Source organism: Austrofundulus limnaeus, unplaced genomic scaffold (genome assembly GCF_001266775.1).
Source record: "Austrofundulus limnaeus strain Quisiro unplaced genomic scaffold, Austrofundulus_limnaeus-1.0 Scaffold3, whole genome shotgun sequence".
Lineage (NCBI taxonomy): Eukaryota > Metazoa > Chordata > Actinopteri > Cyprinodontiformes > Rivulidae > Austrofundulus > Austrofundulus limnaeus.
In genome coordinates, this window is record NW_013952405.1 from 3,548,206 (window position 1) to 3,560,924 (window position 12,719).

General features: G+C 39.5%; 1 protein-coding gene across 2 annotated transcripts in view; it reads right to left on the reverse strand.

Moving 5' to 3' along the window:
• Positions 1-12,719, reverse strand: part of cacna2d3a (calcium channel, voltage-dependent, alpha 2/delta subunit 3a) — a gene marked incomplete in the record, with an annotated part of 131,079 nt that overhangs the window by 108,454 nt on the left and 9,906 nt on the right. For both annotated transcript variants that reach the window (XM_014017578.1, XM_014017570.1), the window contains 1 exon segment: positions 1,743-1,859. In XM_014017578.1, coding sequence (XP_013873032.1) covers positions 1,743-1,859 — 117 coding nt within the window.

The following is a 12,719-nucleotide window of genomic DNA, read 5'->3' on the forward strand; positions in this document are numbered from 1 at the left end:
GGGCATTTTTGTTCATGTGAAGTTACAAAGCAGATACTAAAAGAGGTTAAAGGAATATCATGACCTTATGAAATGTGATAATGTTGGATGGCCACAATTGGGTTTTTTGTTTGTTTGTTTGTTTTTTCATACCTCAAAACTCAAAGAGAGTAGTAGTAAAGGGCAGAATGTAGAAAGCATTTATTTTCCTTTAAACAGTTTCATATTTGTAAGGAACATGCATTTGTGGGATGAGCAGTAGAGCTGAGTATGTGGGTTTACGTATAAATTTGCCAAATTCTCTATTGCCAAACAATTTATTCTGCCATTTATTCATTTGGTGTTTGGTGGACTGGATGGAGTTTGAAGAAACAAGATACAGTATATTGGCAATTTAACAATTTATTAATTTACCAAACAGGAGCCTAAGTAGCATGTGGATGAACCATACACAGCCGCAGCAGGCCATTGGCCATTTCGTCCTGCAAACTTTGACTGCAAATCTATAGATGTCAACCTACGGTAGGTACATAAGTGCTTATAGGGTGAGGAAAAAATCTTTTTGAGGTGTCTTCTTCTTAGGATGCCAATTACGTCTGCTCTACCTGACATCCCTGTTATATGGAAGTTGGAGATGGTAGGGCTCACGCTAAATAGTGCTGCAGCTTGGTTTTGAGGAACACCAGCTTGAAGCTGCCCTTTAGCATGAGCCCTATCCAAATCAGTCAAACATGTCATGCCTATTCTTAGAGCAGACACATACTGACCACTGTAGCAGGGTCACAGGTGCTGCCAATCAGGTGCCGTTTGGCAGCACCTGGGGGAACCAGAAGCTCAAAACAAATGTCAATAGCAACAACATAATAAGCTGTTTGGCAAAGATTTGTCAAACCTTTCAAGAGTACAACCCACATACTCATCTCTCTAATGGTATGAGATGTATGACCAAGAAGCATTGTCACAACAAAGAAATAATCTACCAAACAAAAATTTCCTTAATTTTTATGCTAAGTTTATTTGCAAAATACTATACAACTACCCAACAGCAAGCAACAACCTATGTCTGCACTGGAATTAAAAAAGAAACAACTTGTTTAACCCAAAGGAGTATTTTTTTAATTCTTTAATGTCTTCCTATAATTTATCCCTGAGACAATAACTTCCCAACAATATTTATGAGTATTATTATTGACTCAGTTAAACAAAAAGCTGCAAACACTTTTGAAGCTGCAGATGAAGCACGGCTCTTTAGGGTTAAATATTCCTTATTGTTCTGTTTCACAATAAGTCAGCTGAGAGTTGAAAACTTGACTCGGTTGCCGTTCTTGTTATGTCTTTTTTCTTTATTCTAAACACATTTGTATAAATTACAAATCTCTTTCTTTTCTCCACCTGTCACTGAGGCAGCATCTGTGTTTCCTCCTCCAGACAACTCAGCTACATTTGACTCAAAACTTAAACCACATTTGAAGTGATTTCAAATAAACTGTTGACAGTAAATTATTAAATGTCAAGCTTTAAAAAAGTTGTGTGCATTGATTAGAAAATTATCTTCCTCAAGTTTCAATGTGCACAAACTAAACTCCCATAAACATAAATGCAACGTGGTGAGATGGACAGATCCTTTCAGACATAAATCTTGCACTACAACTTGGATATACAGTAGGCACCAAGAGTCACAGATTTATAGCAAAACTGTCTTTGTGACAGGAGAAAAACTGCAGTAATTTTGCTTTTAAGTATAATGGAGGAAGACTCAGTACCTTCATAGCCTGGGCTTTCTTGTGAAACATCTCCTCCATGTTCTTTGCCAACCTCTTTACCAGTCGCAGCCCATCGATCTCCTCCACCCGCACTGCATGCTCAAATTCTTTGTATTTCTGAAAAACAAACATGTGTTTTTAGCTCACAATTACCGCCATGGCTACAAAATATAAATTACACATTTTTTATTAAACAGCTGGTTAACCTGGAGAAAAAAAACACATAATACTGTACACTTTATTACACCTACTGTATACCTGCAGGACAACACAGCTTCATTCAGTTCTCATGAGTCAGCGCCACTCATGAATTGAACAATTAATTGAATTCATTGCAGTCAAGAGTTCAATATATCTGATGTGTATGTTTTTCACAAAGTCTTAAGGTTACACTTTGATTTTGAAAAAAATTAGACAAAACAGACTAGTTCACTGCTGGTGAAGGGAGATGCAGGCAGGAGTTTAACATATTCTTATGCTTCAAAGTCATGAGCATCACTTCCTTAAAACTTCCTATTAAACAGTTTTGAGGGGCTAGAAAAGTTGAAAAACTTCTGTTGGCGATTTTTAAAATATATTTTTTCTAAATGTTTTTCAGAGTCAGAAAAGGTCTGACAATAGACTCTACACCAAATTTAAAACAACCGCTTAACAGCAAAGATTTGATTTCTCCTCACAATATGTGGCATTGATTCATGCATAAGAGGAATAAACTGATGAGGACTAGCATAGGGGAAATGCAGAGAGGGCACACTGTTTCTGAATGAACATGCAACAGAAAGTAACTTAGAGCAATAGTTTATTAAGTTGCTGATGGGACCTCGTTGTGGGCCATAAAACACCAAATGAGGGTCTTGAGATATTCTCCAAATATCAAATTAAATTGAAGAAAAAACACTGATTGCACATTTTACCATAATTGTTACAAGACGTACATTTATGATAAATGACTAAAATTGTGAACTAGTCATAGAAACTGTTTGTGTTGCACATACAGCAATGGTTCATTAATACAAGTGATATATTTTAACTTCAGCAAGAGGGTTAGGAAAACTCTATAAAACTCTTGGGTTTTTGGGTCGAATAGTGAAGAGTTTGTAAAATTACAGAAACTGTTTCGGAGCACTTGAGCAATAAAATTACGATATCTGTCAGTATGTAGAAAAATACTACATTTTCAAGCAAATCTACATAGAAACTAATCAGCTAARCTAAGAATCATTAACCAGCAACAGGTTTTACCACACAATAAGCAGTGCTGCAGGGACAGCAACATTAAGTCTTATAATTCTCCACCCACACATACCACACAAACATTGAGAACTGATCTAAGTGAGGTGGATATACGTGCACACACATACATACACACATAAAAAAGAGGAAAAAAAAATTTTTTCTTACTCGTGCAAAGCTGTGGGAGTTTGTATTTAATGCTTGGGGGGGATTTAACATAAGATTCCTACCATATCAAATAGCATGCCAGCACTAATAWTATGCCAGCCAGCTTAAGTTTGTGCTTTTAGCTGCTTCTTGTACAGCAGCACTCACAAGSAGCAGAGTGAGGGCAGGAGAGATCGCAGCAGGAGGAGGGGAAGGAGACGGCATCACTCTGTCAAGAAGCAGCTTTTTTGGATTTAAGCAACCATCTGTAAAACTGCAGGTCATTTGAAACCAGAGTTTACTCCCTAACTAATGTTTGTGATGAATGTGGCCAGAATAAATGACATCAAATATTTGTGCACTGAACAGTTCATGTATGAAATGCTGATGAGATGGTACATTTACTATAATGTTATTATTATTATCATCATCATTTACATTATTATTATTATTATTATTATTATTATTATTTATTACAGTCAAATAGGAAATAAAACAACAGAGACATAACTTTAATTGTGGAAAATAACTCAAATGAAAGTTATTTTACTTAGATTTTAGTGGGGAGTTACATGATTATGAGCACGTTGACTCAGCTAGTAGAGATGATGCCTCTCAGCAAGAAGGTCACCGGATCAAATCCCAGCCCGGGAACCTTTTGCATGTTCTCTCCGTACATGCATGGGTTTTCTCTGGGCACTCTGGCTTCCTCCCACAGACTGTTACGTTAACTGGTAACTTTATATAGTCCCTAGGTGTGAGTGAGAGAGTGAATGGTTGTTTGTCTCCATGTGCACTGTGATGGACTTGTGACCTGTCCAGGGTGTGCACCCCTCGCACAGTGACTGCTGGATATGGGCACTAGTGACCCTAAAAGGAAGAAGCTATAGAAGGTATGGATAATGGATGGGTGGATGGTTACATGATTACCATCCTTTCAAGGTAGCGAATGAAAATAATAAGTTTTAGTTCCACAAAATTATCATGTCCTAATTCAGAAGCTAAGCTAATAGTTGCAGATAAAATATTATGATCTATACTGTATACAATGAAAGTGACAGACCGATCATTTGGATCCCAAACCAGTAGTAAGAATATAAAACTTGGAGCAATTATCCCACTGGCTGACTGAGAACTGCTGCATGACAGAGTGACAGAAAATTCAGGTTTTGTCAAGCCTGCTTCCAATGGGCTGTTAAAGCTGACGGGTCAGCAGCTCAAACCTGAACTAAAGTACATTTTTCTTCACCAGTTTTCTTTATCCAGTTTCATATTAAAATCTCTTTGAATTTGTTTTATTTTTTAGATTTTGTGTTTGCGTTTTAGACAAAATGCTGCCAACCTCTCAGTCTCGCCATCTGCAGACCCACGTTTAGTCAGACTGACCAGAGTGGACTTGCCTGATTAAAACCAGACCCTGTCCTTCACTTTGCTTCGTACAAGGGTCTGGACTYGCTGCATAKAGAATCAATTTCTTGCAGAAGGCGTGGCCTCTGCTGAAGCATGTGTGTGTTGTCGGTGTGAAGGAGGCTAAGCTAAGAAGCTAACCGGAAATTGCATGTGTTGTAAACAACCCTACTGAGAGGAGAAATATACCGAGCCAAACAAGACAACTGTAATGGTGCGTTCACACCGAATGCGATTTCAGCGTCAAAATCGCAGCCAACGCTGAAGTTTGAAGCTTGTGCACTTTGAGGTCAGACGCAGGTCAGATGCGCTGCACGGCAGAGTCTCCCCGCCCCTCCCTCCTCTGTGGGGCTGTTTAATGTGTAGGACGAGGAAGTGGCTTTGCTTTATTTACAGAGAGCCAGAGCATGTCACGTTCATCAGATAATTAATTCATAATTAATTCACCAGATAATTCAGAGTAGAGGCTCACAGCTCGCTTTCAGGACTATTTTTTTCAGTCTGATGAGTCGCTGTCACGCATTGCTGCGGATCAGGACACGACTGCAGCACTCATTTCAGCTAAAGAGCTCCGCTCCATCTGTTTCAGGTTAGTGGACATCATTCAGTAAACTGTCCCGTCAGGAAATATGTTGCTACGTCACACAGTGGAGTCTCTCTGATTGGTTGACGTGGCGCGTCGAGCTGCAAAAGTTCAGATTTTCTAACTTCAGCGATTTGCGCCTCAGCGTGTCGAACGCTCAGATTGTTCAAATCGTTCAAATCGCGCTGCTCTAATCGCGCTTGAGGCGTCGCAGCACTTCCCGACGTTGCTTGAAGCGCGTCCACCATAGACTTTGCATGTAAACCTGCTGCTCCTGACGCTGAAATCGCGTTCGGTGTGAACGCACCATAAATGAGAGCTGCTGCTTTGTCAGACACATTTAATTTAATTTGGAAGCCTTATCAACACGGACTGRCTTCATTCACTTCCTCCACTGCCGTATGCTAAAATAACTAGCAGACACTGMGCAGAACAYCAMCGTCATTCAAAACTCTGCCTTCTATTTGCTGATTGGTCCAGGTRAAATMAACTACAAGCAGACACTGTGTAGAAAATTAACGTTCTCTTCTCTGATTGGCCCGGCTAAAAATCTGCCAGTGAAATCCTTGTCAATGGGAGAAGTCCAAGACGGAGCAGTGAAGGGAAACTAGAATTGAGCTGAGCTGAGTAAGAAGGCAAGGGCCAGGCTAAGAGTGGACCAGACCCCAATTAAAATTTGCATCAATAGGAAAGCTAAGTTACACAGGTTTTTGAGTTAGCTGTTGTTGTTGTTGTTGTTGTTGTTGTTGTTGTTGTTGTTGTTTGTTGTTGTTGTTGTTGTTGTTGTTGTTTTTAGAAAAGAAAAGTGTTCACACTGAGCTTTAGTTCCTGGAAAATCATATCAGGTCATGAGAAAAGAGCAGTTTAATTAATTCACATTCTGTTTAGCTTAAGTGTATTTATTACAGTATATATATAAAAAATACATTCAGGTCAGAGATCTTAAACCCTATTCTTCCTGCATGTTTTTTTCCCTGCTTTGGTACCCTGGTAAAAACCAGACCCTTGTCCTTCACTTTGCTTCATATGGGGGTCTGGACTCGCGGCTATAGAGAAGCGATTCTTGCTAGAGGTGTGGCCTCTGCTGAAGTTTTAAATGATTGGATCGGTTGGCCGCGACGTATGTCGCTGTAAAGGAGGCTAAGCTAAGAAGCTAACCGGAAATTGCGTGCACTGTAAACAACCCTACTGAGAGGAGAAAAGTACCGAGCCGAACGAGATGACTGTAAATGAGAGCTGCTGCTTTGTCAGACAAATTTAATTTAATTTGGAAGCCTTATCAACACGGACTGGCTTCATTCACTTCCTCCACTGCTGCATGCTAAACTAACCAGCAGACACTAAGCAGAAAATTGACGTTGTTCAAAACTCTGCCTTCTGTTTGCTGATTGGCCCAGGTGAAATAAACTACAAGCAGACACTGCACAGAAAATTGATGTTCTGTTCTCTGATTGGCCGGAATGAAAATTCTCCCAAAGAAATCCTTGTCTATGGGAGAAATCCCTGACGGAGCAGTGAAGCAAAACTAGAATTGAGCAGAACTGCATAGGAAGGCAAGGGCAAGGCTACTACTTTGGCACACTTGGCTCAAATAATGAAACTCAGAGGGTTATCAAGTTTAGCAGAAGTCTGTCAATCTCTCATTCATTTCAGTCACGCATGCTGAAATAGGGAAACATCTAAAACATGCAGGACAGTTGGGTCATGAGGAACAGGGTTGAAAACCTCTAGATTAGGTGTTTCTACTTTGTTGACAAGTGACTTTTTCATTCACTGGTCATAATGTTATGGTAAATCAGTATATTTATTTGTTACAAGTACAGTTTTGAGTGAAATTATGCAACTAAAACACAACATATACATACATATAGGCCACATAAAAAAATTTCTATGAAGTTTCACACTCCAAAATGTCTGTTTACCTCTTTTATTTACAAAAGCATTGAAATGCCAATGTGAAAAATAACATATTAAATGTTTGTGACTTTAAAGTATATACAATATATCTGATTTCATTTATAAAGGGTAGCTGGACTCTCTTCGAAATAAGGTGAGAAGCTCAGTTATCTGGGAGAGAATAGAGCCGCTGCTCCTTTACATCGAGAGGAGCTAGTTGAGGTGGTTCAGGCAGCTGGTAAAGGATGTTTCCTGGATGTCGCCCTATGGAGGTGCTTCAAGCATGACAGACTGAGAGGAGACCCCAGGGAAGACCCAGAACACACCGGAGAGTCTATGTCTCTCTGCTGGCCTGGGAACGCCTTGGAATCCTCCAGCTGGAAGAGGTGGCTGGGGAAAGAGAGGTCTTGGCCTCTCTGCTCAAGCTGCTGTCTGCAACCTGACTCTGGAACAAGCGGATTATAATGAACAGTTGTATGGATGGAATTTATAAATAGAAATTGTGTAAAAAATAATAAGGACATTTTGCTTTATTTAATGTTCAAGTAAATTACAGAACAGAAATACAAAATAATAGGAAGGTAATTTCCTTTTGGCACTGTTTGGTTTGTACACCATCTTCCACCAGGTGCTTTCCTGACTTCTCTAATTTAAAAAGTATTTTCTTAAAACATGTTCAGGGGAACAAACATATTGCAGCTTCACAATTTAACATAAATAGGCACAAAATCCCCAAAGCCATGTTTGTAATTAAAGCAAATGCGACTCAGCAAGGAGGAGGAAACAGGGGGTAGATAGACAGACACGAGGTGAGGAGGAGGAAGGGGGGACCTCTGGTAGTCAAGACGGTGAAGTTAATTCTGTTTTCTGCCACAATGTCAGTTGGTCAGTACTGCAAGTGTCTATGTGCAGAAACGTGGAAGGAATGGAGGGTTGTCTGAAGCCTTCTGAGCTTTGATTGATGTCCCATCCTGCCTCCTGTGAGCACTCAGTTTATATACTTGGATAGAAAACAGAGGTGTCCAACAAAAATCCCCATCAAGAATACACTGCTGCATTACAGAATCTTCCAACAGTGTCAAATTGCTGCTTGGCCACCTCTCCTTCTTTCTTCCCTCCCTTCTTTGTGAGCCGACAAATTGTTCCCCTAAAAGAAGAGCGCTGGTCGGAGGCGAAGTGGAACAATTCATTTCATGCATGTCCTCCCTGCTTCAAAAACCCGCTGGTCTGAGTCGTCTGTAAAACGATTGTAAAACACATCCAGACAAAATATAAATGATTGTTAATAAATAAAGACGTCATTTAAAAAGCCAACAATCATAGATTGTTCCTGCCTGACTGACTACACTTTGCCGCTGCCTCATTTACCAACCATCAGCAGGGGTGAATAAAGAATTAATCTTTATGTCTAGAAATTCAATTAATGCACTGTGGAGAGAGAAGTTGTGAGAACGCGCGCATGTGCACACAGCTGTGACAGACCACTAAATCAAAGCGTTCACGGAGGGCAGATACCGATGGGAAATAGACTGTGTCGAAAGTAGCAAGGTAGGAACGTTTTCATCATGGTAAGACATGGGCTTCTTGACATCCATGTGGTCAAACTTTTTTTTTGTTCAATCCTAAAAAGGAAAGGAGGTGGTGTGAAGATAAACAGCTGCCAATCATGTATCTGTCATTCTAAAAMGCACAAATCTGTAATATTACACTTCAGCACTGTCGTTAATGAAAGATAACTGAATGTTGCCTTTTGTCAGGGCTTCATAATGACATTTCAAACTGTGGAACCTCTTTGCTTTGATCGATTATTGTTTGGTTAAATCTAGACAGATGAGAACAACTAAATAAAAGTCTCTCTAGTCTTTCTTCATCATCAATTCTACACACTGATTTGCTTCAGTGTGTTGGCAGCAGTGACAGCACCTGCGAATGTATCAGCTTTAAAATTCAATCAGAATCAGCCGATGGTGACAGGAAGTCATTTCAGTCAAACTGGAGTGAAATTTGTTCATTGTTTGGGAGATGTTGCGGTTTCCCAATCAAGAAACCCCTTCAAGCGTATTTACATATGACAGAGCCAAAATCTACTTTCTGATCATTTTTACTTTTTTATGAAAGATTTAAGATTTCACTCCACCAAAAAAGTTAATTATCTTGAAAGATTTTTTTTTCAGTTTGTACATTTAATTTATTTATCTTGTTTCTTTACTCACTTGCTGCTGTGTTGGGTTGCAAAAAACTGCATTGGGAGAAAAGCAAGGTGCATCCTGAATAGGTCACCAGAGACAAATGAGACAAGTTAAACATTCACTCACTCACTCACTCCTACGGACAATTTAGAGTAGCCAATTATTGAAAAATGTATGTTTTTGGACTGTGATAGATAAACAAAATGTTCAGAGAAAACCTATGAAGAACATGAAATCCATCCTTACATCCATTAGCTTTACTCACTTCTTCCTATAGGGTCACAGCTGCCCTAATCATAATATCATCACAGGGCCACATAGAGACAAACAATTCACATTCTCACTCACACCTGGGCACCATTTAAAGTTAGCAATTAGCCTAACATTCATGTTTTTTGTCTGTGGGAGGAAACAGGAGTTCATGGAGGAAACCCACTCATGTAAGGAGAGAACTGGGATTCGAGCCAGCAACCTTCTTACTGARAGGCAACAGCTCCACCAACTGAACCACCATGCCGCTAAGAACATAAAACCTCCGCAGAAAAAGATCCCAGCCGACATCCGTGCTAAACAACTCCACCACTGTGGAGCAAAAACTTTTGTCAAACTTGTTTTAGGAAAAAAATTGTGATGCTAACCTTGTAAAAGTTGTGTCAAAGTAAAGGACTAGCATTTCTTGAAAGAATGCACAGTGCTCGCCACATTTCATGATGGATCCTTTTATGTGGAGAAGTTATAGCCATTTTGGTCAAATTACAACAGATCTGGTGAAATACTGTACAATTGTGCTCTGGGTAGTACTATATCAAGCATTAGCTCAACCTCTGTAAAACTGACTTGATTAGACATGGCGGCCATCTTGAACTGGATTGACAAAAGGCAATCAGTTGTACAACTAATGATTATGTTCCGATAGTTTCATTAAAAGCCATCCATTGCTTTAGTAGAAATGTTGCTAAAAATGAAGACAAACAAACACAAAGAAATTAATCCACCTTTCATTTTTAGCAGTGGGCAATAATTATAGCAAGTCCAAAAAAATGTCTTCAGCAGTTTTACTATGGGCTATACCCAAGGCCTTTCTTGCAGGAGCAGCAACCAGAAGGACATTGGTGCTTGTTCAGCAAAAACCAGATGACCAGTTGGTGAACACCATAGCTGATGTAAATCTGCTGAAGTAGTCTCCCAGAAAACACTAATGAAATTATTATATCTGCATTTCTTTTATGCAAAGAAGAAGATGTTTTTTTTTCTTTTAGCTCAGTGCAACAGAGTCCACGTTCACAACTCGGTCACTTCCAGGGGCGGAGCCAGGGGGTGGCCAGGGGTGGCCATGGCCACCACAGACAAATCTTTGGCCACCCCATTGGCCACCCTGCTGTACACACCCCTTGCACAGTGACACAACTTTTAGGGGTGTAATAATCCTCCTGAACAGTTGGTGGCAGTGTTTAACAGTTTGAAACATTACCAAGCTCTATCACTGAAGAAGAGTAATGACAAAGAAGTGATGATTTTCTATATATACAGAACATTTGACTGTGTAATCTGACTTATGGGTCAACTTTTGGACTTATGATGACAAATGTTTGTTTTTTTTTTTTGTCCTTTTATGCTGTGATTAAAGGCTGTGTGATGCTGTCCCTTTTAGTTATGAGTAGACCTCTAACTAAATCAGAAAAAGTGAAACACCCTTCTAAATTCACTGTTGGTGGTTATCAGTGTTGCACCCGTTCATTGGGTAAAATTATTAATATTAGTTTTAAACATGCAGCTGGGGGTCATTATTATTTGGCAAAATGACATGTGTTGCAATTAAAAATAAATCAATAAACAATATACAAGTAAAAAGCACCCTTAAAATCATTGGATATGGTAAATTGTGTCACATTGATTAACCTTATCTCAGCAGCAGCAGTGAGTTTAAAACAGGATGATGGAACTAGTTTAATAAATAACCTGTCTCTGAAATAATTATTAAATCAAGTGTTTATTTATGTAGGTAAAATTATGTTTAACAACCTGTTAAAATACATCAGAATGCAGGAAACGGCATCTATTTTGTTCAAAATTTTCTGGGGGAGGACCCCCACAGTGTGTCCCCCCACTTTTAAAATGGTTCTGATGCCCAAGTTTATGAGGTTGTCACTTCCTGTATAAAGACATAAGGAAATGATCAAAACACAAAGATCTGCAGTAACTTTCAAGTAAAAAAAATATGTAATTTTCCTGGCCATCCCTGTGTGAGAAGTGGTCCCAGTCTGGCCACACCTGAGAAAAATGTCTGGCTCTGCCACTGGTCACTTCTTCCGTCCATAAAAGTCATCCCCTCACAGCTCCTTCACATTTGCGTCTGCAGCGATAATGCTAAGTGTTGCACGCACAGGCCTTATTGCATGTAGTTGGTGGCTTTGCTGAGGGGGTGCAAGGCATCTGTTAGGTATGCACCATTGCCCCTCGAAGAGAGTGCCAAACCCATGCTCTCTCTAATGATAGCAATCTTTCACTGTCCTCACATGGTGTGCCATCACCACCTATGGTCCTAACACACTTACAGAAGTTCCTAAAGGGCTTAGAGCATCATCATTTCTGCCAGCATGAAAACACGGTTCTGCAAAAATAATTAATTTATGTAGCGAATGCAGATTTTCCCGTTCAGTACTAAAGAATTAAATTCAAGAAATACCATCCTTACATTGCTTTTTTTATTCTTAAACAAACCATAATCCACATCAGCAAAAGCACAACAGCAGCAAGAGCAGGTCTAATCTGATCACACAGAACTGATTAATAGTCCAGCATCTATCTGCAGCTGCTTCCTTTGAGTTGGTTTCACCAGAGTCTGGAAATACATTTTTCAAGCTTAGCAGCGTGCACGATGCGCCCTGCTGCTTCCCCATTCCACTCCTTGCATTCTCACGGTCTCAAACTGATTCGAGCATCAGCTGGCGTGAAAGTGGAATGAGAAAGCAAAACATTGGGGTGAGTTTCTAAAGGCGAAATTAATCCCGGCRAGGAGAGATTTAAAATGGGAAGTTACACTTTTTTAACCGCGGTTTCATTTGAGTTTGCTTTGATGCATTCAAAGAAGAAATGGTGGGGAAATTTGTGCCACACCTACAGTGGAGACCTTCTAAAACCACAAAGCACTTATCAATAGACGCCATAAAGCTGGAATGCATATATAAATATATTGAACAAATTGAAATGAGTGTAGACTAGAAGCTAATGGTTATGTCATTTTAAAAATGATGAAGTCATAGAACATTTGCATAAAAAATGTTAGGAACAGCACAAATCCAGTGTTGTGAGGGATATCATCTGAACCATTAATGCCTGCCAATCAGATGTTAAGAAATGTTAATACCTGTCAAGAATATCATCTGTGTTATTTTTTCTTTGGTGAAAGTCTGTGGGGTTGGTTTTAGAAATCTTAAAGGGCCAATATTATGTGTTTCTCAGGCATACATTTAAATTCTATACCACAATAAAGTATCTATGTCACCTTTAGCTGTTATTAAA